General features: G+C 39.6%; 1 protein-coding gene and 1 long non-coding RNA gene across 4 annotated transcripts in view; both read right to left on the bottom strand.

Moving 5' to 3' along the window:
• The window catches only part of cdkal1 (CDK5 regulatory subunit associated protein 1-like 1), a 276511-nt gene that overhangs the window by 82427 nt on the left and 166115 nt on the right, over positions 1 to 27969 (bottom strand). For all 3 annotated transcript variants that reach the window (XM_034697513.1, XM_034697512.1, XM_034697514.1), the window contains exon 10: positions 26330 to 26475. In XM_034697513.1, coding sequence (XP_034553404.1) covers positions 26330 to 26475 — 146 coding nt within the window. The remainder of the gene's footprint in view (positions 1 to 26329; positions 26476 to 27969) is intronic.
• Positions 2455 to 3597, bottom strand: LOC117822666. Its single transcript, XR_004633237.1, has 2 exons — positions 3209 to 3597; positions 2455 to 2639 (listed from the first exon to the last, which is right to left on the bottom strand). It is a non-coding gene; the product is annotated as an uncharacterized LOC117822666 (long non-coding RNA).

The raw sequence follows: 27969 nt of genomic DNA, 5'->3' as shown, positions 1-27969 counted from the left end.
GACTTAAGTCTTTTAATTAAAACTCAAGATAAGCACACATCAGGCCCCCATCTGCCTCAATGGGCTAAATTAAGCTTCATAAAACACACCATTGTATTCAGCACAATTATTATCAACTCTTTGTTTGCAGAAGCTCTCCTACATGCACACATACACATACACATACACATGCACATACACATACACATACACATACATATACGTGTGAGTTTTAGACATAAAGCCAATTTCTTCATTATATATTCAAAAAGTGAGCATGTGCATGTGAGATTGTTTGCACAACAGATGCGTGTTAGTGGCCCCCGTGATAAGATGAAGGCGACTCTTGGGACAGAAGAAGAACCCCGAGAAGAGACAGCGAGGGAAGAAAATGAGCGTGGCGTGGAGGTGTGGAGAGGAATGAGACGGGTGGAGGGATGAGGAAGAAAGACAATCTGGGTGGGTAAATATTTACCTATTCATCTGCAGGAGAGAGACCATGCTACCCATCTGTGCTGCAGTGTGTGTGTGTGTGTGTGTGTGTGTGTGTGTGTGTGTGTGTGTGTGTGTGTGTGTTGTGCTCACTGCAATGATTATGTGACACACTGGGGTTTGCTGTGGACAGTATAGAGAGAGAGAGAGAGGGATGATGAGGAGGAGGGAAAAGGAGATGAAGATAGGAAAGGGGTAAAAGTTTGGAGAGCTTGTGTCTTGAGGAAACTCAACTCCAAAATAAAACCCCATTAACATGTAATCTGACGGCTCTGGTGTGACTGTAGCTGTGTCTCAATTCAGGGTCTGCATCCTCCTGAGGCTGCATTTTGAAGGCCGATTACGTCACAACGCTGCGCGAAGGCTGTCCCATTTCGAAGGCTCCTTCAAAAACACCCGGATGTAGCCCACAAATGCAGCCTTCTTTTCCCTGTTCTAGAAGGACACATCGCTACTATCCTTCGCGACCCCATATATCCCAAGATCCTTTGCGCGCTGCTCATTCATGAAAATTACTATCCAATATGGCGGCACCTAGCGGGGAAGAGAGAAACGGAGTGGAATTCACTTTTAAATGTAAGTATTTGGATTCTACTCTTTTGAACATCCAACGCCAGATATGTGAAGCTTCAAGGGACCTTAAAACCTTAATATTTCTGTTAAAATACGTGACGTTAGTAATGCTTACATGTAGCCACGGGACTAGACTGTTATACTTCATATTACGTATAAATGGACTAAGATGACCACATTCAGATGAGGTTGTGAGCCCTGCTTTATTTCCAGACTTTAAAACTAAAGTAGGTAAACGTTTGCATTGAATACAGAGCTGACTTCAGGATTATTATAATATTTATCATTAAAGTTATTTTGCCATATAAGAATCCTTGTGTCTGTTGACATGACAAAACGTGCTTTACATTTCTTTGTTTTTTAGGGAGCAAGGATCAAACCGGATCAAACCGAAAGATTCATAAACCTGAGGGATCAGAACGATCATTACGGGTGTAAAACATTCAGCCACTGTTAGATGGAGGTTAGTTAATAATTATGGTAACACTTTATAATAATGGATCAGTTTTCTTAGTGAAATAATGCTGAAGTCATGTTGAAGTAATGCATGACTCATGATGAATTTCTGTATGAATTAATAATGAATTCCTGTTGTTCACCATGAACTAATGATCCTGTCTGACTTCATGTAATGACAACGTGTTTAATACATCATTAGTTAAGGTATGGTAATTAACAGTTACTTCATACATCAGTTCAGATTTCACCAAATTTGTTGGACATACGAGTTTTTATTTTTAGGATGATTGAATATGAACAGCCTCTCAGGCAGAATTTTAAAATGTCATATTTCTGAGAACATACTGAATGGTGTGTGTATATATACATCTATCTATCTATCTATCTATCTATCTATATATATATATATACAGTATATGTATATATACAGTATTTACACACATATGTGTGTTTATTTAACATGTGTCTTGGCCAGCAGGCTAAAACAAATGGGACAACCTGAAAATAAAATACAAAGTGTATACAGACATGGATGATGATATTGAAGCTACTATGTTTTTTAAGATGTTTTTTTCTATCAGAGCTGGCAAAGAGAAAATCAACAGAACACTTCTGAAAAGGTGTTTGACAACATTCACATCACAGTCATATTTTCAAATATCCTGTCAGCTTTTAGCACTGACTTAATGTAGCATCTACGTACAAATGACAGTTTGTACATCAAAAAGTTACCCAAAAACTTGTGATAGTGTGTTCCCTGACCAGCTTGCCACCAGGCCCAACAACTTTTCTAGGGGAAACCCTGATGTTGTTTTACTGTATTTGTTTTTACCATGTAAGTTAATAAACACTGCTGAAAATGACTGCTGTTGACGTGATTTATTTGTATACAAGATTGTTTACGTGTTTATGTGAAAAGATTACAATATTGTTATGTTTCAGAGACAAAAAGGGACTGAATTTTTTATTTTATTAAAGAAGAGTTTTTATTATTGTCTCCGCTCCTGGTGGAGGGGGTCCAGCAGCACTGCCAGAGACTCTCTGCTCAGCCTGAAGTCTGGCCTGGTGTCACCCTGCCCAAAACATGTGTCCAGTACAGGAACAGCCAGGTTGATCCTGCAGTACAGGTGTCTGGTCTGGATTAGGAAAAGAGGAGAAAAAGAGGAGAAGAAAAATGGTTCATTAAACAATAGCTGCATAATTTAAGTTAATAAATTAATTCTAGTTAATTTTAGAGCTTTGATAGATAATGCTAAATCTATCTATCTATCCACTTACAGTCAATCTAGTCTTCTCAATCTGGTTTTGATGATTCATAACACAACATTTTAATATTAAATTAAGGTCAGGGTTACTTAACTATGAATCAATTGTCAAAGTTAAACCATATGCCAAGCTATAGTTTTTATGCCTAGCTTTAATGTCTCTTCACGGTAATTAACGTAGTGTATAGGTATATTAATTACTCCTGACTGTTAACTAGCTAATGATAATATTACTGTTAACTAGCTAATGATAATATTACTGTTGACTAGCTAATGATAATATTACTGTTAACTAGCTAATGATAATATTACTGTTAACTAGCTAATGATGATATTACTGTTAACTAGCTAATGATAATATTACTGTTAACTAGCTAATGATGATATTACTGTTAACTAGCTAATGATGATATTACTGTGGGTTTAAATAACAGATTTACCTCTACGGTCCTCTCTCAGCCAGAGATACACCAGCCGACGGAGGCGTTTCTCCTCTTCTTCCAGCATAAAATTAAAAAATAAGTAAATAAAAGTAACAGCTCTGGCTCCATAAATTATCTTCTCTTCTTTCTTTCTTTCTTTCTTTCTTTCTTTCTTTCTTTCTTTCTTCCTTTCTCTCTCTCTTTCTCTCTCTTTCGTGGGCCTGGACAGCATAAACCTTGACTTAAAGGTGAGGGCGTGAACAATTGGTGACGCAACCCGGAAATCCTCCGAAGGCCAGACCGTCTCATTTCACAACAGTTAATGCGGCCCTCGAACGTGCCTCCGAAGGACTCACCTCCGCAGACCGCGTAGGCTGCGTCCTCCGAAGGATGCAGCCCCTGAATTGAGACACAGCTTGTGTGAGTGTGTGCAGCAGAGAGAGAGAGCAGCAGCTGGGGTGAGAGTGAAACCCAATTCTACAAGGACTGAAGTTTCAAGTTTACCGAACCGCAGCATATTATATGAAAATGATGTTCAAGTCAGACGTAATCAATGTTTATGAGAGGATGAGCAGGAGAGTCTTTCCCATGAAGCCATCTGTCTAATCCTGTATGTTTAAAAATGGACTGTTCTAAAAGGTTGCAACAGGTTACATCATCATTCTGACCCCACTGCCCCAAACATACAGCTATTAAACCTGCCAACCCCATTCATCTCAACGTTTACTGTCAGTTAATAAATGATCAAACTTGAAAATTTGACCATTTCTTCACACTATATTATATTTATTTTAACAATAAATATTTATAACAATATTTATCTTATTTATTTATATATCTAATTATTTCTTGTATTTATCTGATCTTTTTAACTTTAACAAATTTTTAATTTTGCTTTCTACCTGTACTTATTTTATTAATTTGACTATTGATTTTATTTTTCAGTAATCTTTTAATGATTTTTTATGATTTCTACTTCATTATTATAATCTCTTTTTTTTAAAATATAGTTACATAATTTGTTTATTTATCTTAATATTTATTGTATCTATCTGATCTTTATATTTTATTACTTGTACTCTATTGATTTTAATTTAAAAGATTTTTTAAAGGATTTTTAAAGGATTTTTACTGCATTATTATAATCATTTAAACATATTTATATTTATTTTTCTTATTTATTTGCATATCTATTGTATTTATCTGAATTTTGTTTTACTGTTAATATTTTTTAATTTAGCTTTCTACCTTTGGTTATCTTATTAATTTTAATGTATTGATTTCATTCTGTTTTTTAAGTATTTATTTATTTACGTATTGTATAATTTTCTCTAATTTCTGTTCTTTTGTAAAGCACTTTGGGCGTCTTGCCTGTATATATGAAAGGTGCTATATTAATAATGTTGAGTTGAGCTGAGATGAGTTAACATTGTTGAACTGAAATATTTTGATGTTTTATCTCTTTGCTGATTTCTTTATCAAAATATGTCACTTTGCTTTCTTTAAACAGTTTTTTTAAATCCCTCTTGAAGATCTTTGCAGTGGAAAATGAAAAATAAACATGCTGTTTCTTCAGTGTGTTTTTAATCACTTTGACACCTCTCCCCCTGCAGTAGTCGAAGGCATTAACAGTAACTGTACAGAGATGGTTCATCTTTATTTCGAAGGTCTTGTTTGGTTTAGAGAGAACATCGCTGTTAATTGCAGTCTGTTTCATGAGAGCTAAAAATACCTCATAGGAGCTTTAAGATACATTACTTTGAAATACTGCCAAAGCTCCACATGCAGGAGCCATCGACCGTTAGGAGGTCAAACTTTAAGTACTTGTTTGAAATATGAAGTAGACTTTAAAATTTCCAAAAGGATCCACACAACAGATGTCTTGCAAAATGAACTTGACCTAAACGAGTGAGTAAAATATTCTTAAAAGGAGAAACATCACCAATCAAGCTGACTCTTTCCCCTCATCAAATCCTACTGCAGCACACCATATGCAGAGCAGCAGAGTTTGAAAGGTCACACGTCTTAGTTTGTACAGAACTTATTTTAGATGTGAAAAAAACCCCTCAAGCTTATGAAGACAGAAAAATCATGACATGAGATAGAAGTTGATTGTTCTTTCTGTGACATACACTCGTACACTTTTGCAGGTTGTATCTTTCAGGTTTGTCATCTTTATTTGCGTCACATATTTATTTTCGTCTTTATTCCATTGAGGTGTGGTTCCTTACCCTTACCTACATGTTTTTTCCTCTTTCTGCTCTATTTTAAGCGAGCGCTGAGACTTGTATCATTTTGTGTTATATAATAAATTATTATGTAAGATAACCAAATAGAAAAAGCTCTCATGTCCCCTTTTACACAACTTAAAGGAAATGATTCCATCCTTAAGAAGAGACCTAAGAGTGGGTGAAGAATAAGGACTCTTGTGAGGAGTGTGAGTAATCACTCAGACACTTAAGTGTTTGATTTAGCCCTGGCAGCTGGAGGTAATGGCACTGTCATGTAGCAGCTCAATTGACGGAGACAGAGAGAGAGGGAGAAGTCAGCGTTGGTTATCACTCACTTTCTTCAACCACTTCCACCATCAAGGATGAAGACAGGGGCTGTGAGACATGGCTGAGGAGGTGCCAGGTGACCGGCCTGATAACAGGAGGATTCCGACAGATTAAAGCTCCAGTGAGGAGTACTGAGCTGGTTTTCAAATGGACTCAATTTAATACTGCTGCCTCTTTATGAGCTATGAAAGCAAATGAGACCACAATCTAGAAGATAAATATATATTTGTTTTGTTATTTTGAATGCTTGAAGATGCTGCCATGAGATAAGTGTCGTGATGACGTGATGCACTCTGCCCTAACTGTGTTTGTTTACATTCTGCACAGCAAAAAATCTTCATGAGTTGTACATTTGAGGGCTAAAAGAAAGGAAGATGAAACGTTCTACTCTATTGTTATGACTATCTGTCTCACCACTATCATCTCTCTCTCTCTTCATCTCCCTCTGTCCCTCTCTCCAACACGGTCTCAGCAGATGTGTGTCTAACATGAGTCTAGTCCTGCTGGAGGTTTCTGCCTGTTAAAAGAAGTTTGTCCTTGCTACTGGTGGATTAAGACTGAGTCCTGTCTGTAAGATGGGACTGGATCTTATCCTGTCTTGATGTTGGGTCTTTGTTGATAATAGAACATAGAGTACGGTCTAGACCTGCTCTGTTTGGAGTCTTCAGATAACATTTGTTGTGATTTGGCGGTATAGAAAAAAGATTAATTGATTGAAAACTTACACAAATACAGAGCAAAATCAGTTTAGAGATATGCCCTTCCCTAGTTGACATTCGACAATAGAGCATAACGTGTGTTTGCAGGACTCTGTGAGAAAAGCTCCTTGAATTCGATAACAGGATGCCAAACTATGACCTCTGAGAATTATAAGGTTAATATTTAAATCTAACAAACACTTGATGTTTTCAGTTTCCAATGCAGCTGAGACGTACAGAAACATCACATCATGGAGCATAGAAGCATTCAATAGTGCAGTGAGCATGTAGGAAAAGCTGGCAGATGCATTCTTTGATGTGAGAGTTGAGAACTGACAGACAAATGATTGGTTAAAGACAGAATAGGTCGGGTTGTGGCCTTGGTTAGCTTTAGAGGAGGAGCTGTCAAACTGGAGGAAAGACTTCCTCAACCTGTATTTCACTCTCTCACCCTTTACATCCATTTGTTCTCCAAGTCTAGAGAGTGCAGAGTTGAAAGTGTCATAGTTTCACTACCAAGTGTTACTGGAACAAACACACAAACATATTTTACACACTAAGCCATGACGGTATCGTTCAGTAAACAGTCTTCTTCTTCAGACAGTCGTCTTCCTTCATCATCATCATCTCATTATCTGATGTTTATCAGTAATGAGTCAGATGTGTTTGAATATTCAAAGCCATTAAAAGTGTTGGTTGCACAGGTTTGTGGCGAGGATAATGACCCTTTTTTTTGTTGCAACAAGTAAACAACTGATGCTGGATAAAAGTCTGAATAAGGTTGGTAAACACGGCGGCTGTGCAGTTAGTCTGCTAAGTGAATACTGAGTCATTTGTCTCCAAACCTGCAGTGCAAAATAACCTCTGTCTTTCTGTGGAGCAGGTCATTTGTAAAGATCGAGGCGGCGGCTGTGGAATGAATGGAGAGTGGAGTAAATAATGATCCCTCTGCAGTCATCAGTAAACTTTATCATTTAATGAAACAGCCCCAACACAGCAGAGCAGAACTGCAGTTCAATTTAACACACACACTTACACATGCAGACACACACATACTTCATTAGCCTTGGAGAAGGGTAATGAGAACACACACACGCACACACACACATTTCATTAGTCTAAGGGAGGACTAATAGAAGCGCACATCACAAATCTATCCTCTCTCTCTCTCACACACAGACAGACACACAGATACACTCACATATACGCTTGTGCCTAAGAGGGCCGCAGTGCAAAGCTATAACACTCCTGATTGTCTAGCCAGGCGTTAAATGGACGGTCCTTTTGCACTTTATTTCAATTTAATCCAACCTTCATTGACATACACACCGAGTGTGATTCATCATCCCATCCCACTGTGTCGACCTGACCCGCTCAGATACGGATAACATCACAGCTCCGGATAAATGATGGACATAAAAGCTTTACCTGGATCAAACACGCGGCGGGATCGCTTTAAGGGTAGACTTTTTGTGCTCTCATCATCGAGCCGCTCGGCCACATTAATCCAGTCGTGTTCTCAACGACATGAGTTACTCAGACAAGTTTCAGCACACCTGGATTCACTTTCTGGACAATGAGAGAGTCAGATGTTTCAAAAAGCTGAAACCTTCAGAGTTTAAAAGGAAGATCTACCCATCCGTTAAACACACCTCTGGGGTTGTTTTAGGGCCTGTGCCAACGTTCTTGATTATGGGTATTGTTTTTATTACTGTGTGGTTAAACAAGCTCCCTCACTTGTTGTTAGAGTATCAAATTAAAAGCACGAAACTTGGAGAGGGAAACAACAAAAACAAGGCTGAACACTGGGTCGTGTCGACGAGATTGGCTATGAGCTGTAGTTGGATGTTTTCTGTTTGACAGGTAATTAATAGACTAATTATTTTTAACTAACTAATCACTTTATGAATCATTAAGCTGATAGTCACAAGAGTCCAAGAGCAGCATTATCGGGGCTTTTCTTGAAAGTGAGGAAGAACCTGTCAGAGAAAATCAATTAGTGCCCCTCTGATGTGTGATCTCTGCAGTAAGACCAGACACAGCAGAGGGACTTCAGTCAATAAGAATGGCAACATAAGTCTACATTAATTGTATACTTGTATGCAAAAAACTCCTGAAACCTCATTAATTTTCCAATGAGCCACAAGCAATTTTTCCCAGACCTGACCGTAACCCGGGCCCCCGGTAAAACTCCGGCATGAAGTAGGGGTGAGCTGATGTGATAATGCAGCAGGACATATTCTAGAAAAAAGCACGTATATGAAGAACCTGCAAGAGCTACACATAAGGATAAGGATGAATAAAACCACCCAATGCAAAAAAAAAAATGTCATCACAGTGAAGGTCTCTGTTGCTTGGTCCGCCATTGTGTTGCAAACATTACTGTGGCTTCTGAAGTCATGACAGAGATAACTCCACACTGTGAGGGACACGTACGAACGAGCAACTTGACTGAACATTCCCGGAGCAGAGCTGAAAATGTATAGAAATCTACAGGAGTGTATGTTAAAGAGGCTATAGAGAAGATTAAGCTGCCTTAAAAGGATTATAAAGCCTTTTCCTTTAGACCTTGAAGTTATAGACAACTGGGCAACTAGATCATGGAAACATTTACAAAATTGCAAATTCTGAAGCTTAAAAGAAGACGGCGTGTAAAGGTAAGAAACTGCATATCATACAGGTAACTCCTCATCTGGTCTTCATCTTATAACCTCTTCCCGTCCATGTCTTTAAGTAACAGGAATAAGGTCACTAAGAGCTGCATCTCTTGCAGGCAGTTAGGACACTCCAATAGTAAACTTTGTAATCTGGCTGACTTTGTCTCTGATGCTCGCTCTCATTGCATGCTGTTAGATAACACTGTAACCAACCTGTGCCAAGTGGTCACAAATAAGAGCTTGGAACTTTTCAAAACAACTCAAGAGTCCTAGATAGAGTTAAACATTAATACAACTTTGCATTAACTTTTGCACCTACAGTTTCCCCCTCTGTGTCTTAGTGCCTGGGGTTAAAGACCTGACGTGTGAGGGCAATTTTTTGGCGCCACAGTTCCCTCCACGAGGAAACAATGTGCAGAAATTTAACGCCAAACACCCACACAGAAGACGAGTAAAAGGTAGTGGGACTTGTTGCACTATAAAACACACACACACGCACAGTCCATCAACAGTGAGTGAAACTGTGTAGATAAAAAAAGGGTTGAAAAGCAGGCTGAGTCACACACAGAGACAGAAAGATAAAACAAGAAAGAGAGAGAGAGAGAGGGGGGGAGAGAGAGAGAGAGAGAGAGAGAGAGAGAGAGAGAGAGAGAGAGAGAGGGAGAGACTAAAAGGTGAGTCAGACTGTGAGACAAGATTGTGTTCTTCTGTTTCCAAGTATCAGCTGACCTTGCATGTATGTGTGTGTGTGTGTGTGTGTGTGTGAATGTGTGTGTGTGTGTGTGTGTGTGTGTGTGTGTGTGTGTGTGTGTGTGTGTGTGTGTGTGTGTGTGTGTGTGTTTGTGTGTGTGTGCTGGGAGAGTGCAAGCACATTGAAAGTTAACACTTTGCTGCCTTGCTACTTGACTTTCCATTATGACAGTGAGAGGTTGTTTACATGCCACGTTGTACCACCATGAAAGACTAACTCACTCCCGTTCATGCATGCCTGTGAAAAGTGTTTTTTTTTTTAAATACCAAGACTCACACAGACGGAGTCTGAGCCAAATCTAAACCCACTACCTCTTTGTGACGACGTGTCACAATGATTGTTTTTCTGTTTCTTGAAGCTTAATCCAGTTAAGAGCTGCAGAACAAACAGAAACTTATGGAACAAGTGTTGAAAGTTTTTTATGAAATCAGAGGAAGAAAAATCAAAGTGAACAGCATGAGAACTAACAGTCTGAGTGTGCAGGTAAATCTAATCTTCTGCAGTTTCACTTCGTACTTGTCCTTTTTTGCAGCCGGGAACAAGTCATGTTCTTTTCTGTATTAGTGCACAAATATGATTTGTTTGAGGGGGGAAGAAAATCCATTTCACCTTTTAAGTAAACACAGAACATAGTTTTAAAGAGTGAGAAAACCCTCAGGTAGGTCAGTCTGATAACACGAGTTAGAGCATTTCTTTGATTACAATGATGATGTTCACAGTCAGGTAGCTGATAATGTGAAGAAATTATGTTTTTAATCTCTTGGGGAAAACATACTTCATATTCAGCTGAAGGAACAGAAAAACAAACACCTTGTTCCTTTTAAGGACTCGTGCAGGAAGCGTGTTTGAGCCGGCCTGTTTTGACACCTGCTCTCTGTGACCACTCGCAGGCATAGAGTTTCACTGCTGCACTGACACGTTTCTGAGACGCACAACAACCCTCTTATGTAAGTGTCATTACTCTCAGTCCATCTTCTATCTTCTCCTTCTCTTTCCATGCACACACAAATGCACACACAAACACACACACACACACACACACACACACACACACACACACACACACATACACACACACACACACACACACACACACACACACACACACACACACACACACACACACACACACACACACACAAACACACACACACACACACACTCATGAGTATGTGTAAGTTATTCTCTCTAAGACAGGAGGTAATGTGGTCTAGGAGGCCTAATGACAAATTAACTACTTAATGAAGGAAAACTTGATGCCTGTAATTAAAGTTGAGCTGTATCTATGTTTGTCTCTCTTTGTCTGTGTGTGTGTGTGTGTGTGTGTGTGTGTGTGTGTGTGTGTGTGTGTGTGTGTGTGTGTGTTTGTGAGAGAGAGTGTGTGTGGTTTGTTGAAAGGAACTATGGTATAATCCTGAGGAAGTGTCAATAAGACAAGGATGTGCTAGGAACTGCCAAGAGTCATTATGCACAAGCCGTTTCTCTCTCTCACACACACACACACACACACACACACACACACACACACACACACACACACACACACACACACACACACCTCAGTTTCAGCTTGTTGTGAAGTTAATGACTCGTTCTCTGCCTGTTTCCTGTGTTTAAACTGAGTCAATTCACGGTTCGAGACGTATTGACACACACAGCCAGGTACGACAGGAAGCCTCCCTCCCTCACTCTGTCTCTGCTTCCTGGATTAAATCGCTTCTTTACACAAACACACACACACTGACAGAGAGTATAAACAAACAGCCCAATAAAACAGATTATCTTTAATCAGCAATCCTCTGATTCATCAGGTGAATTTTGGTACATCCAGTTTTTACAAGCCCAGCCTAATCGACCAATCAGATTTGAATCATAACACATAACTTCTTCAACTGTTTCAAAGTTATTATTTAGTCAAAGCAGAATCATCACTGCATTTCCAAGACAGGCAGACACCATACATCTGTTACCAAATGCTTCCAGGTTAAACACAGAGGCATTTTCTTCTTCTGCTGTTCAGATATTCAGCTCGTCATCTGTGACACTTTAAATCAAAACAGCCAAAATGTTGGCCCTTGAGTTTTGGTTTTGCCCCCCAAAAAAGCAGAACCACTGCGGAGATATGTACTGGTGTTTCCAGAAAATACCATAGTGTAACTGCAGGTTACATCAGGTGGACTGTATGTCTCTCAGGGAAGCTGAAATTAAAGCCATCATGCACCTTCTTAAATCATTTGATGCCCTCAGTCTTCAAGAAGCTTGTCGTCGTCTCCCTTCCGTTTTTGGTGAAAATAGGTTGCACAAAATATCTCTTAAGACATCCAAAAAACAGCAATTATCACTCTGAAATCATTTATGTGTATCATAAAACTACTAATAAACAAACATATTGAAAGAAGTTAAATGTTTGGGCACAAGTTAAGCTCTGATAGGTAAGGTAAGGTGATTCTTGAGCCTGGTGGGACAGTTCAGGGTGTTTTTTTTTTTTACCCTTTTCTATCCATTGTGGATCTGTGGCGAAAGGAGGAGGAGGGAGGCAGAGGACTCAAGAGGTTACAGGATACTGTGGACCAAGGCACCAAAATAAATACATAAATAAATAAGGAAATAGAGAAATAAAGAGGTAAAGAAATAAAGAGAAGGTAAAGAAAAAGAAAAGAAAGAAGAAAATAAAATAAAATAAAAGGGTGAAAAAAAGAGTAAAATAGAGTGTGTGTGTGTGTGTGTGTGTGTGTGTGTGTGTGTGTGTGTGTGTGTGTGTATGTGTGTGTGTGTGTGTGTGTGTGTGTGTGTGTGTGTGTGTTTCATGTATAGTGTACTGTGTATATGGGTGTGTGCATGATGTGTGGTATGAGCTCAGGCAGCAGTGGTTAGTGGCTTATGGAGGGCTCAGTGGGTTCAACTCTGATGGTAAAGCAGGCACCCCATGTACAGGGACGACAGTCCTCTTTGCACTGGTGGCAAGTTCAGCTCCCAGTCCTCTCTCTATCTGGTGCCCTACTCTCTTTTCCGACATGTCCTCTCTCCTATCATCCCTCCTATCATTTAAGCCAAAGCCAGCTGAGATGTTATTGAATCTCTTTGACTCGGGAGTTTCTTCTTGTTGGCGGTATCTAATAGCCTGTGGGGGAATTCTGCAGTTCCACAGCTCATGGAAAACAAGTTTTCACCACACAGGATGAGGCTTCAATTAGAAGTGGAGTTGATATGTGCTGAAACGGAAAAAAACATAAGATGGCATGTCCATCATGTGGACATCCAAAGCAGCTGCTGACAGCTGAGTCTAAAAAGCAAGAGCAGAGAGTGGATGTGTGAGCGAGAGCGTCTCTGTGCCTGCGATGACTAAACCAGGCTGAATGCAGCATGTTTTTTTTTTCTGCAGATAAGTACGGGTTTAAAATCAAAGACCGAGAGTCAAAACACCCAGAAACCCTGACTGCTTCATTTAGTTCACCTGCTGAATCATCAGCTGTAGGGGAAAAAGAGGAGAAAGAAGAGGGGGGGTTTGAAAGTGTTGACAAGTCCCACCAGTATGGCAGGTTATCGCGGCAAACCTGTCTCTCTTCCCGCCTCTCCAGCCCTCTCTTTTTTCCCTCGCTTGTCTTATCTCTCTGTTCTGTTTTCTATCTTTTTGTTTTCTTTTTTCCTCCCCGTGCCCTCAGGGAGCTGCTTCCCCTCCCACTAACTATCCTGGTGAAACATTAGCCCTAGCTGATACCTTAAACCTTAAGTGTGTGAGTGCGTGTGTGTAAACTAATGAAGGTATGTCTTCAACAACAAACGGAGCGAGAGACTGGCTCCTCACACTCACACCACACACACACACACACACACACACAGCGCTGTCACGCTACTGATGCATGTGTCCTACCGTAACCCAGGGAGGTTTGATATAACCCTGTCACTCCTCGTGACTAATAGAGATGACTAACACATGCATGCACACACACACAGTACAAAAACACAGTCTTCTTGGAGTTGTTTGTTAGGAGAGGAACAGTCTCTATACACAGGAGACACATGCGCACACACAGACAGAGAGTTTATCATCAACAAGTTCTATCAACAGTCATGGCGTCGCTCTGCCAACAAGCGAGACATTGCATCACACTGACAACACTTAAAGGCGCCCTGAATACTAGGAAGCCTAAACACACAATTAATTTCACTATCAGGGTTTCAAAAGAAAAAACAAATACAATAAAAAACTAATTTAAAAAAAGTCTCTGACCTGTATCTACAGTCCTGGTTATTTTCCTCGTTAAAAAGCTGAGTCATGATAAAGCCACATTTACTTATCAGCTAAAAGTTCTTTATGAGACCGTAGAGTCCTCTTCAAGAGTCTTAAAGCCTCTGGTAACCAAAATCAACAAAAAAAGTTCTACCTTTGATATTTATAGTCACATTTACATACTGTTATATATATTTAAAATATTGGAACTGAACTTGAATCCATTTTTTTAAGTATAATACGTTTTTGATAATGTTCTAACACTAGGATAAAGAAGGCGGGGTTAACTTGGATAATTATGATGAAATAAATATTTAACCAACCATAAAGGAAACATTTGGTCACGTGCATGCACACATGTTCAACAAAACTACTCCGCTTACCTCAGTGTTGCCTTAGCTGTTAGCTTGTTTGCTAATCATGTACTGCCTGTAATCTGTCTGTATAGCTGTCTCTCTGCTCTTTTCACCGCTGTGCTTGTGAGCCCGTCTGCACATCCACCGCTGAAGATGACAGCTTGTTGTCACTCTTCTATTTTCCTAACTGCGGTGGATTTGTAGAAACTATGGGACGTGGTTGAGTTCAGATGCGGCCTAGTGGCTAAAGCAATCCCGCATTTGCTCCGCTCATTTCCCTCAGGACCGGTCCACTAACTTTCCCCTGGACCGGTCCACTAACTTTCCCCAAGCAGCTCAGAGTTTAGACAAACAGCTCAGTCTGACACCCAGAGCTGTGCTCCTCTGCGTGCACATACTACACTTCAGCCTCCACTGCTCCGGGTGTCTCATGGTCCTAATGCCCCGGAGACTACCGAGGGATAAAACTAATGAATGATATAAGTCCTGATTCTTAAGTATTTTGTAACTCAGACGCCGTTTGAAATGAATAATTTCAGATTCTGGAGTTTTTTTGTCTTTAGATTCAGAGTCAGACGGCTCAAACATGCAGGCTGCAAACTCTCTCTTGACCTGTCAATCAAAGAGTTAGGCCACGCCCACACAGTCCTGAGAAATGCTCTGACCTGTGAAATAAGCTATTTTTGAATCGAGTTTTTTCATAGATATGAATGTATAATTTCACTTAGATTGTTGTTGAGGCTTGATTACACATTCAATTTTGATATTGTATATGAATTTTAAATATTCCATTCACGTTTTCAGAGGCTTCTAAACAGAAAATTTACTTATTTTGAACCATGGGCATGACCAGTTCTTTTGCAATTGTGGGAAAACTCCAACACTGGGATCCCTCAAAGTAAGACTCGAGTTTCCACCACCTAAACACCTGGACTAATAAACCACGAGAGACGTCTTCATTTGATTTCTAAACTCCTTCCATGTGGGAATGTGGAGCACAAAGGTAATTACCCTTTAAGTGAATACAGTTTTAAAAAGGTGTACACTGATTTGAGTCAGACCAACAGTTTAAGGACTTCAATAGAGAGATTAATGATGCATCAGCAAAAATATACAGAATGATATTTAGCATCAGGTTGCTTTAAACAGCTGCACCTCGGACTGACGATGTTCTCTTCACAGTATCTTTAAAGTTTGACTGAAAAATCCAGAGACCACCCAAAAGCATGCCTGGCTGCTTTCTGTTTGTATCTATTCAGAGATAATTCAACAAAAAAAGTTCTTTCTGGGCGAGAGAAAACAATCATCTTAAATAGCTCTTTCCCTAAAGCGTTTCTGCATCAATCGAGATAATAATAGACAAAACTTTCAAGTGATAAAAGCTGGTTAAATGAAGTCAGGTGCAGCTGTTAGAAGGTTTGAGTATTTTAAAAGACAGTCAAAGGGTTGAACTTTTAAGAGAGAGATTTTTCTGTGTTGGTGTCTCAGAGAAAGAGCGGACCCATGAGAGAGGGCAGAGTGTTTCCATTTATACGTGAGTGTGTGTTGAACACAGCCCTTATGAAACAACACACTGTCTGATATCTTAATGTCTTAAACCAATGGGATCACACAGGGCAAAGTGGTAACCAGATGCTCTTCTGCAGATTGGATATGGGTGCAGGGTTCCCACAGGTCAGAGTGGAGGTCAAGGGTCGTTGTACCAGTCAGCTACCGAGGTCTCCCAGATTAATCACCTGTTGACCTATCCAAGTCTTCATTCCTTTGGGACCACACCTGTAACAACTCCACGGACGCTGCAGCCGTACACCGCCTCGACATTTTGTAAACTACAATAATAAGGAGCTGAAGTGTTCTGGAGTTCGTCTGACAGCATTATTGTTGCTTTATTTGCGTGTCAGAGTGTGTGATGGAGAGACCTCCATGGCTCAGGATTGAATGAGACTTCAGAGGTCAGGTTGACATATGACCTACAGGGAGTTTAACCTACCACCCTAAAGGGAACCACAGAGGGTCTGAGGGTCACTCAAAGCCCAGGCCTCCAATATCATCCATCTTTTCCCTCCTTTCTGCTCGACACTGCTACACCACGAGTTCAACATTAATACTGCCAGATTCTGCTCCTCTACACACGCACAACCAATCCCCCCCCCCCCCCCCCCCCCTTTTTTTTCATCCGTTTCATCCTTGGCTCCTGTGAATCAAAGAGCCGAATCCTCGAGAGGAGTTGAGGAAAAGTCAGCTCAGATATCATCGCAAACTACAAAACAAGTGTGGAAAATCCTCTGACCATGTTCACCCGCTCCGTAACAGCCTTATTCCGCCGTAACAGGATTTTCTCCATACATGATTGCATAAAGACTGCACTTCATTATGTGATTTTAATTGATAGAAGCAGAGAGAAAAGGGTGTCAAAAATATGGTCTGTGTTGGCAGACGAGGACAAATTAACCGTTTTAATGAAATAATTATTCTACTGATTGTTCAAATTATGCACGGCAGAAAACAATTCAGTTATAACAACTTGGAAAATGAGTTGTGTCACTTGAAGGGGAGTATATTTAATGCAAGTTTTCTCAGCGGATATGAATGAATTCAGCAGAAAGGCTCTTTGAAAAAGAAATTGCGGTGTGAAGCAGACATAATTTTAAAAGTAGAGAACAATGGACTTATGCATAATATTAAAACAGTGTTGTAAACTCTAATCAAACCAACATGGGGTTGTGTTTCAGACGTTTTTTTCTCATAGTTCTGCCCCACATCCACGACAGTCTGTCTTATAATGCCCGTAATGATCTGAAGCAACGCAATCAATACTCTTCCATCAGCTCATCTACACATGTTTCAATAAGGGTCAGAGAAGCCCTGATTTGCCATTAGGTTTGATAAGTGTGAATTAACTTCCAGTGACAGATAATTTGGGCACTCAACCTTCAAAAGACCTTTAAACTTGATACATGTTTGAGAGTGGAACGAATCAAAGCGTTCGAACAAGCTGTCGTACGGTCATCAGTGTGACAAATTGACTTTTTTTTCTCTTCTCACTGAGCAGTGTTTCCTTCATTTCATTGTGAATGCATACTGAATTAACGCAACTTTGATTTCTTTTACTTTTTACTTCTGGAAACTCAGAGCTTCTTTTTAAAGAGGGACTGTAATCTTTTCAGGTTGCTCAGATTGAACATTTCTAACTGAGGCTAGCCAGATTTAGGTCTTAGCTGATTTTAAGGCTGTTGCAGGCATTACAATGCTCTGAACACACACACTAGACGGCTACACTACACACTTAACATTAGTGGTAACAATTCCACAGACACAGGATCTCACAGGAACATGTGTGATCAAATGTGACTTAAGAAGAGAAACAAAAATTGGGGGACAATCAATGTCATTAGGTGACACATTTTCTGTTTTGGAGGTCAGGTCTGTTCAGTCTTTTAAATCCCTTCTTAAAACACAATTTTCGCAGAGCCTTTACTGATTTAACCTGGACTATTTCATTTTACTTGACTTTGACAATTTTATTCCTTTAGAGTTCTTTTAGGGGAATTTTATGTCTTTTAAAATATGTCTTTATTTTGCCTTTTATGACCTGCTTGTTTTATTTTGCTGCCCATGTAAAGCACTTTGTAACCTGGCTTTTGAAAAGTGCTCAAATTAAATTATTACTATTATTTTGCAGCGAAAAAAGAATATGAGTTTGTCGATATTCCATTGTGGGTTCTCCGTCAGAGGCGTGGATTTGTCCTAATGGTTAAATCCCGTGCCCATGTCGTGGGCAGCCTGGGTTCGATTCAAGCCTGTGGCCCTTTTCCCACATGTCATTCCGCTACTCTTTCCCCTGATTTCCAGCTCTGTCCATTGTACCCTCCTCTCTAATAAAGGTTTAAAAGACCCCAAAAAATGTAACGTAAGAGAAATAAAATAATAATAAATAATGATATTGATATTTAAGACTCTGGGTCAGGAGCAGTAAACGTACTGACAACACACACACATTATGTGGACAAATAATGGGTAACAGCATGCCCCAAACCAGGTCAGGCCTTCCTGATTTTTGGGAGTGGCAGATCGGGCCCTAAACTGAGTTTAAAATCGTCTAGTGTGGCCAGCCTTAGATTTTTACAACTTTGTAAAGGGGTATAAGGTATCACTTATCATCATAAAATTGGAGCAGCAAGGGATGCAGTCTCATGACGCCAAGTTACTGAGTGCATTTTGAATGTTTTAATATATCATGACTTTTTGGTGACCTGAGATTATTTCTGGGGAGGCAAATAATGTCTGACGTTTATATAATTTCTGTTCCCTCACCAGCTTCAACTGTTTATTCCCTCTGGTTCCAGAAGAAGAAGTCGTTACAGGGCTACCGAGCCTTGTTTAACCAGGTGACGTTACTCACTCAGCAGTGTGGAGATCTGTTTGCACAGAAACAAAAGAGCAACCTTCAAACCTCTTGCAGAAAATAAAAACACCACAAGAAAAGCACGCCGAAGAACACTAACATGGAGGCTACCAACATCAGCAAGCTCTTAAAAGTGGCTTCATAAAGGTTGTCTGTAGTTCACAACAGAGTTCAAGATCCTCAGTCCTGAAGGATGTCAAGGAGGGAGGTCTGATGCGTGTGTGCACGTATGTGTGTAACAGCATGTGTGTGTGCTGGTTCTCTGTGATAAGAAAGGCCAGAGGCGTTTGACCTCTCATGGCCCCTGCTGTGTTGGTGGCATTAAGCTGTTTGTAAAGAGAAATACATTTGTCTTCTGCTGCATGTGTGTCAGTCAGATAAGCTCTGACCTCGCACATACCTGCACAAGGTTCCTGCCTGTCACATTCTTTGAGGTGAACTTTATGTGGCTCAACAAAGGAGTGATTGTGAGAATCTGCTTTAACAGACACCTGCAAGTCTGAGTCACTACCACACACACACACACATTAACACACACATTAACACACACGCACGCACAGAGGGCTCTGCCTTTCACCTTGAGTTGTTCGGGTTTGCATGATTGCACCAGCGTGAAAAGAAGAGTGAATCAGTAAAAGCACTTTACAACTCTCACACACACATGAACACACTCACACACCTACACACACAGCGCGGTGTGGGGCCTTCTTTCAAGTGTTGAAAAAATGAAAGGCGAATAGTCAAAACACAAAGTAAGAGACGGCCAATATGTAGCCTGTGGCTGAAAACAGGAAAAAAGTCTCACAAATAAAGGAGAACAAATATCAATCAAAGCGTCAGACTTGGCAATAAATTAAAGGACACATGAAAAAACAAAAAAATAAGTGCCGGAACAGTCCAGTATTCAACACCTCCACCTTTAAATTGAACCCCGTGGTGTACCAGAATTTCTTACTTCTTCCTGTCCTCTCCATACTGTTGTTCCTCCTGATAATTCACAGAAGCATCTAAAGTACATTACCCATGATGCACTCCTTTAACCATTGGTGAACAATACGTGATGCTCACTTGTCTGTTTTCACGACAGTCATTTTGGCCCAAGAGGATGAGGTCTGAAGAAGAGCTGGATGATGACACAGATCTGAATTAATTGAACATGTTATGTGATTTCCTCTCGCTCTCCAGTCGAGTCCTCCTGTGAAGGCCTGATGAAATCTTTGCACCACACAGCAAAGCTACAGTTTGTGGTTTTTATAGCCTGATGGAAAATTGGAAAGCAACGTGGTGATGCAGAGACACAGGGGTTCTGTGTTTGTGTGACAATGAGGTAGTTTGTTCAATAACTGTATGTTGTAAAAATCTGCATTATCTCCTGGTTTCTTTTATTGACTGGAGACATTTTGAATGTGATTTACTGATACTGGCTGCAGCATACACATACCAATGAACTGCACTTTGTTTCCTATCTAAAAGCATTGGTTATTAAAAAATAAATACATAAATAAATAAGAGCAAGAAGAAGGAGAAGAAAGAAAAGAAGAAAAAACACCAGTAAGTCCCTCTTTTTCTGTCCCTTTTATATATTTACTCCATCATCGTAAAGTTCAGGGTAGGGTTTTTGTTCATGTATGAAAACACAGAACAATTCACAAAACACACATCTGTATTAGATGACATTTAGCATACCTCCTCTCTCTCTGTGTGTTTTTCATTGCTCTCTCTCTCTATCTCTCTCTCATTCTCTCTGTCTTCCTCCTTATCTCTCTTTAAGATTGCTGAGCGGTTATAGGGAGACCCATGTCTGAGGACAAGGTGCTTTAGAAACACTTCGCTCAACAAAAAAAGGCCTGTTTGTTTATGTAACACACAGACAGACTCTGAGCACTCTGACACACAGACACACACATACATACACACACATACACACACATACACACACACACACACACACACACACACACACACACACACACACACACACACACACACACACACACACACACACACACACACACACACACACACACACAGTCAGTGTTGTTTTTGGCTTTTCCAGAGCCTTGGCCTCTCTCCCAGACCCTGACCCACTCTCCGGCTAAAACGTCTGCAGCCAAATGGGTCAGACCGCTGGATGAGGATTGATTTCACACAACTAACATCACCCCTGTGTGTTTGAATGTGCGTTTATGTAACAGTAGCCAAAAATTGAGTAACGGTACACACACAGTCATATACATATACACACCACCACACACATATACAAACACCCACATGAAAGGGTAGTCAGACAGTGTATGTAAACAAGAGCTGATGACATGTAACCCTGCGTGTGGCAAGCTTGCTAGTGTGTGTGTGTGTGTGTGTGTGTGTGTGTGTGTGTGTGTGTGTGTGTGTATAGTGTGTGTGTCTGTGTGTTGTTGTGTTGAGTCTCCAGTGAAATTTGCCACAGTGAGTTAAAATCTGGACAGGATCAGACCCACTACTGAATCGCTGTGAAAAACACACACTCACACACACACACACACTCTCACACACACACACACACACACACACACACACACACACACACACACACACACACACACACACACACACACACACACACACACACACACACACACACAGGTAAACATCTGAGTCAGTGTTTAAGTAAACACAGCAGCGTCACTCCTAAATCCCTCTTAAAGGGGGACTTAAAAGGCCAGATGTAGAGGCAGGGCAAAGACTTCAACTGTAGTTGGAGAAGAGACCACACACTGCGTCCAATCAGAAACTGTAGTGGAGCACAGACAGGTAAGACTCCAGTTTCAACCTATGGACCTGTTACTCATTCCTGCTCACCAACACATACTGTGCTTAAGATCTAGGGAAAAACATTTTTATATACCATTATCTTGCATTCCAAAATAGTTAACAACATAAAGTAATTATTACCAGGGTTTTGATTGTAAATCAAATGCTTGCAATCAAATGTACTTCATGGTCTCTACTATTCAATGCATTATTCAAATAAGTGCTGCACTGGTCCAGGAGTGTGGTCTGAAACCGTTCTGATGAGATAAAATATGAATATTATTATATTAAGAGCACAAAATAAGTCTTACCAGTGAGCTCTGCTGACTTCTCTTTCTGACTTCAGTCTAAATAGCTGCCCCTATATGCTTAGCTTGTAGGTAGCAGCTCAATTTAAACTACTAGGTGTTATTTTTATTCAGTTTTGCACAGAAGTGCATATTATTATTGAACGGCCAACTGAGCCGTCTAGGAGTTTCTTTTAAGTGAAGTGTGCCATTCAACAACACAGTGGTGTTATTATTTTCTATCACAGCTACAGCAGGAACATGTTACGGCGGCCTTCTTATAGTGTGTACAAAAAAGCATGTAATGAAAAAATCCTACGTTAATTTCGGACCTTAATCAAATCAAGTTTAACATGTTAGTGCTTACATCTTTTTTTTAAGTTATGTTTTTGGGCATTTTTGCCTTCATAGCTTACAGCTGAGAAGAGACAGGAAACATGGGGAGTGGAGAGTGGGGGAAGACATGCAGTCGTGGTCGCGGCTGGGAATTGAGCCAGCGGTCTCTGTATGTGGGGCGCTTGGACCACTATGCCACCAGCGTCCTAATGCTGTCAAAACAGTTGAAAGTGTAGTATTATAAAATAATCAGTCATGTTTTTTAAATTACATAATGGCCTTGTTTTTTTTCCCCTTTATTTATTTTTTGCTTGTTCGTTCTCATTCTACCTCAGTTTTGATCTGTCAATTATCCAAGTTCTCCAATTATTATTGATTTATTGATTTATTGATTTATTGATTTATTGATTTATCTATCCACTAGTTATCTGTCCTCTTCCCAAACACCCTTAAAGTTTCTTAACACTAACTCCATACTTTGACAAAAATACTGCAGTTCAAGATATGTCATACGGCAGATATCATTAGATTGCTGGCCATCAGCCACCTACCTGTTTACTTTCTGTTAGTGTTGTCGATGCTCCTTGTCATGTGTTGAGTATAACATTGTTAACTGTCCTTTTGCTTATTTGTTAGAAAATCACTTATAAAGTGTGTGTGTGTGTGTGTGTGTGTGTGTGTGTGTGCATGTGTGTGTGTGGGGGGGGTTATTACATAATGACATTTAGAAGCTAGCAACCAAAGGAATGAGAGAAAATTTAGATGAATGTATGTCAAGAGAAAAGACAGAAAAGTTATTTTGGTTTCCACATAGAGGGTAACATTTAAAAGAGGGGCTGAAGGAAGATGTTATGTGGACAGAGTGTGACTGATCTTAAGAGAAGTTCAGATTTGAATAGTTGGTATTGCACTGTCTCACTCCGATAGGAACACACACACGTAAAGGAGAGAGCTTACACAGTTTTTCTGAAGCTCTTCAGGCTTCATGTGCTGAGTGGTTCAGTATAGACTCAGTCTGTAAAGTAACAGCAGGACTTGTTTTGGATGCAGATATCTATGGAGTGTCCTACTTAAGATTTTACATTTGATATCTAAGCCTATGGCCTGACCTACATAAGGCAGCTACATGAAATCTATTGATTGCTAGTGCACATGGATCTCATCCGCTTAGAGCAAACTCCATGTTAACAAAATGACTTTAATCTGCAGAATCAAAAAGACATGTATGCGGACATATAGATATTAACATCCAAGACTTCTACATGGGAACGAGGCCAACAGATTTCAAGAGTGAAAAGTTCATGCTTCATTTCCAAGTGTTCAATGTGCAGAATAAGGTATAAATCCTATGGTTATCTAGATATTGATGAGAGCAAATCCATGTCCATCCCATGATTTGACTTTGTTTTTAAAGCATGTACTTAGTCCTTCTTCAGTGCTGTTTATCTGGGTCTCTGGCATATAGAGCCAAATGTAAGCAGTAAAACCTAATAGTCTACTAATCTTAAAACATGCATGATGTCATTTTCCCAGAAAAAGGCATGCTGTACAGTAATACACAATAACCTGCATAAATATACAGCTGCACACATAATCATCTTCCTTCAAATCTCCCTATAATACCTCCAGACTTACCGCAGAAATATGACCCACTCTTCTTAATATGAATCCCTTTGTAGTGTATTATCTCAGCATCAATTCTATATTTATTCATCCTTCTTAATGTGCAGTGCCATAATTAATCATTCTCAAATTCTATGAAAGATTATCCTTCTTACAGTAAGAGATTAATCATTTCTTATCTTTTGCACGTGTCAGAGGTCAGATCTATGCATCACGGCCGTGGATAAGAGATGCTGGTTTCTTTCTGGGGTTGGAGGAATATTCAATCAATGTAAGGAGTGTGCATGTTTGTTATAATACGTGTGTATGATTGTTTTATATATATATTTAACACAAGTGTTTCAAGGAGCAAGGCTCAAGCATTCAAAAGTGATTGGTGTTCGATGCTTAAGTGTTACGTGATTTTTAATGTCACGCTGGTTCTTGTTCGACACATGTATGATTGAAGCAGTTTGTCTCAAGTCTGTGTGGCATGTTTTGTCCTTGTATAGTTTAGTGGTAAATATAAGCCATTAGTCTGGAACTATTTCCTGTTTGATTTTTGTTAAGCACTTTGTAACCTCGGTTTTACAGGTGCTGTATTAATACAATGTTACGTACGTTCATCTCATGTTGCTGAAGTTCTTTTCTATGAGTTTTTTAACCCCCTTTGTGTACAGTATTTGTGTTCTACCTGTATCGTGTTAATCTTCCCTCTGTCTGATCTCCCCTGTGTGTATTTAATGTAAGTGTTTTTTCTTTCAACCCTTGTCCCCTGTGGATTTATCTCATGGCGTTTACCAAATTTGTTGGACTTTCAGTTAATAAGTTAATTTCTTTCTGGACAATTGACTGTAAGCCTTTGGTGTCAAGTTGGCATCTTGGCCGTATTTCTTTGTACAAAAACTAGGGATGTCAACAATTTATCGAGTATCGATGAATTGATTGTTGAGGACTTACTCAAACACATTTTTTTGTTTCGATTTTCTATAACGTGGAACAAACATCATGTGGTCTCATATTTGGTTCAGCTATCAGGGAGGTGTTTTAAGTTTAAAGCATGTTTCGATGTGAATCAATTGACTGAAGGTGTTGCCTGCAGCGGAGACGCTCAGCTGGTGGCTGCGGCTGAGTGACAGGTCTCCATGAGCGATACACATGCTTATGTTTCTCTAGAAGAACGAGCAGACAGCAAACTGGACTCTGTGAGTCTAAAATATGTTCATTTTCAGTTCTGTTGTTGCAGTAAATCCACATGTTGAAGTCTGAGCCTTCACTTTTATGATTGTATGTACACAAGGTTATTTTTATGAGCCTGCTCCACATATTGATATCCAGCATATTTAACATTTTTGAACACCTCAATACAATCCGTAGCTGAATAATACTGTCAGTTATAAACTTTGTGTTGTGGAGGAAAATTTGATTCAGGGTAAAAAAACACATTTGGCATTGTTTTTGACATGGAAAACATTTACTTTTTTAAATTGATTAATCGATAATTGATCGTTAACATTTCTAAAGATCGATCACGGAAAACACTTGAAATTTATATCCCTAGTAAAAACCCAAACATGAACAACCTTGTAGTTTCCATCTAAGTTTTCTTGCGATGTAATGCCGATGTCAGACACAACAAGCACAACTACAGCCTGATCCGGCAGATGTAGGGTTTTGGGCCTCTAAAAGTCGTAAATGCAAAAGTGAAAATCGTACACAAACAAAATGGTGAACAGAAAGAAGTATGATGGAGTGTTTGCTGTGAGATGAACTATGAGACAGAGGAAAAGTGTGTTGAGCTCTGGCAACAACATCCCTGTTTTTATGACGTGTTGTTGAGCAACACACTTCAGCCACCAGAGAGTGAGTAACAACGGCCAGTAACTGCCCTTAGCATTTGCATAAATCCAGTCCACCATTCATCATGAGGTTCAAATAAATAAATGCAATTGTTGACGAACATTTGTCGTCATCATTTTCAATAACAAAATTAAAAGTGGACGCTGATTTTAATACTGAGATTTTCTAGATTTCCCAGAGTGCATGTCTGAAAAGGCTCCAATCTTACATTTTCTACATAATTACCTACATTCTGATACACAAATCTGACACAAAAGAATCACTTCCATACAGCACTCTAAGAACAAGTCTGACACTCCTGCTCTTTTTAAGCCCAGAGGACACTGGCCTGGATCTATGTGCACACATCCAGCAGCACAGATAGGCTTCCTTTCTATCTGAGTAAGGTGAAACGGTGTGGTTGTGAGTGTTTAGTCTGAAGCTATTTCAAGTTCAACGATGAAGACAAACAACACAACATACCAACACTCAAAGCTTTACAGAGTTGTCACTTTCAGAAGTTATGACAAAGAAAGGCTGAATAAAAGAATGTCAAGGAGAGAAATTGTGGAAGTGTTGTCACGTCACTAACACTCTATACTCAACATTGCAACATCATATCTTACTGTTCTTTGAGGAAGTCCACCACTTGTTTGAAGTCATCAACGCAATATTCCCTCTTCATGTCCATCAGGACGCTGTCTGAGGCTGACTGCACCGGAACGTGAAGGAAGGCATAGACACGCGGATGATTCAATATCTTTGCCATCTCCTAATGATAGAGAGAGAGAGAGAAGAGAGGGGGAAATGAGGGGTTAGGTTTCCACGTGTGCTGAAAGGAAAGGTAATAGATTTAAAGCACTGAGACACAGAAGAGCAGACAAACTGAAAAAAAACCACATGCTATATATTTGAACTTCAGAGGTCTGCATGATATTGGAAAAAAAACATGGTGATATATTTTGTTATAAATATTGTGACAAAAAAAAAGAAACTGAAGTAGTAAATGCAGGAATTTTTAGAAAAAAAGTCTTTTTTTTTCTTGTTTTTTAAACTTCAAGTCTCTTTTCTGTAAACCAAACCCTGCAGCCAAACCAGGTTCAGATCTCTTTGAGACAGGTTGAAATCTTAGAATGAAGAGAAAACAGTGAGGCAACATGTTTGCAAAAATATGTGTTTTGCAGTTATGTTACTTGTGTCATTATTGATTTTTCACAGTCAATTTACATGCCTGCCCCCTTCATTGTAATTTTTTGGGATAAAAAAACAAGCATTAGGGATGTGACATTTTTACACTTTATCTCCTTTTCACTTTGTTTATCATATTTTATTCATCTACACTACCAGTCAAAAGTTTGGACACACCTTCTCATGCAATGTTTTTTTATTTAATTTGGTTATTTTCAACATTGAAGTTTAATACTGAAGACAAGACTATGAAATGATTTGGTTCTGCCATAATCTGGATTACAACTGTAGTCCAATATGGCTATCCATTGTGTACTAAGCCTATCTCTGAACAACACAACTGATGGTCTCAAACACATTAAGAAGGCAAGTCATTCAACAAATGAACCCTTGACAAGGCTCATGTTAATTAGAAACCATTCCAGGAGACCACTTCATGAAGCAGACTGAGAGAATACCAAGATGGTGCAAAGCTGTCATGAAGGAAAAAGGGGGCTACTTTACAGAATCTAAAATATAAAACATATTCTGCTTTGTTTAACACTTTTTTGTTCATTAAATAATTCCATATATGTTCTTTCATAGTTTTGATGTCTTTGGTATTAATCTTAACTAATTAAAATAAATACAAACCCTTGAATGTGAAGGTGTTTCCAAACATTTGACTGGTAGTGTATGTCAATGGGTGTGTATGTGAGTGTGTGTTGAGCAGAGTAAATGGTAACAGTTCTTCTTTGAGAGACGGCTAATTTGGTTGTATGTGAACATGCAGAGATAATAAAGGCATTCTATTCTATTCTATCTTCTATCTGCTACACATGCACTGTAGTCATTTAAAGAAAACACTGACAGCATGTTTGCTCCATTGACAGCCTGCATGTTGTGTGTGGCCATGGCCTCAACCAGTACTGGGAGTGCTACTAATACATGCTGCCTAGATCATCCAGCTGAGGGATCTGTAGAGGCAGCAGCAACCTGTGATTGTTTGGTGTATGCGTGCATTGGGGGTAAGTTCACTCTAGGATCGTGTGGGAGATTTTTGTTGCCATGAAAAAATGGGGAATTTACTGTCTAAAAG

Source organism: Notolabrus celidotus, chromosome 12, assembly GCF_009762535.1.
Source record: "Notolabrus celidotus isolate fNotCel1 chromosome 12, fNotCel1.pri, whole genome shotgun sequence".
NCBI lineage: Eukaryota > Metazoa > Chordata > Actinopteri > Labriformes > Labridae > Notolabrus > Notolabrus celidotus.
The sequence above is the reverse complement of the archived record's forward strand: the minus strand, read 5'-3'. Positions and strand labels throughout refer to the sequence as shown.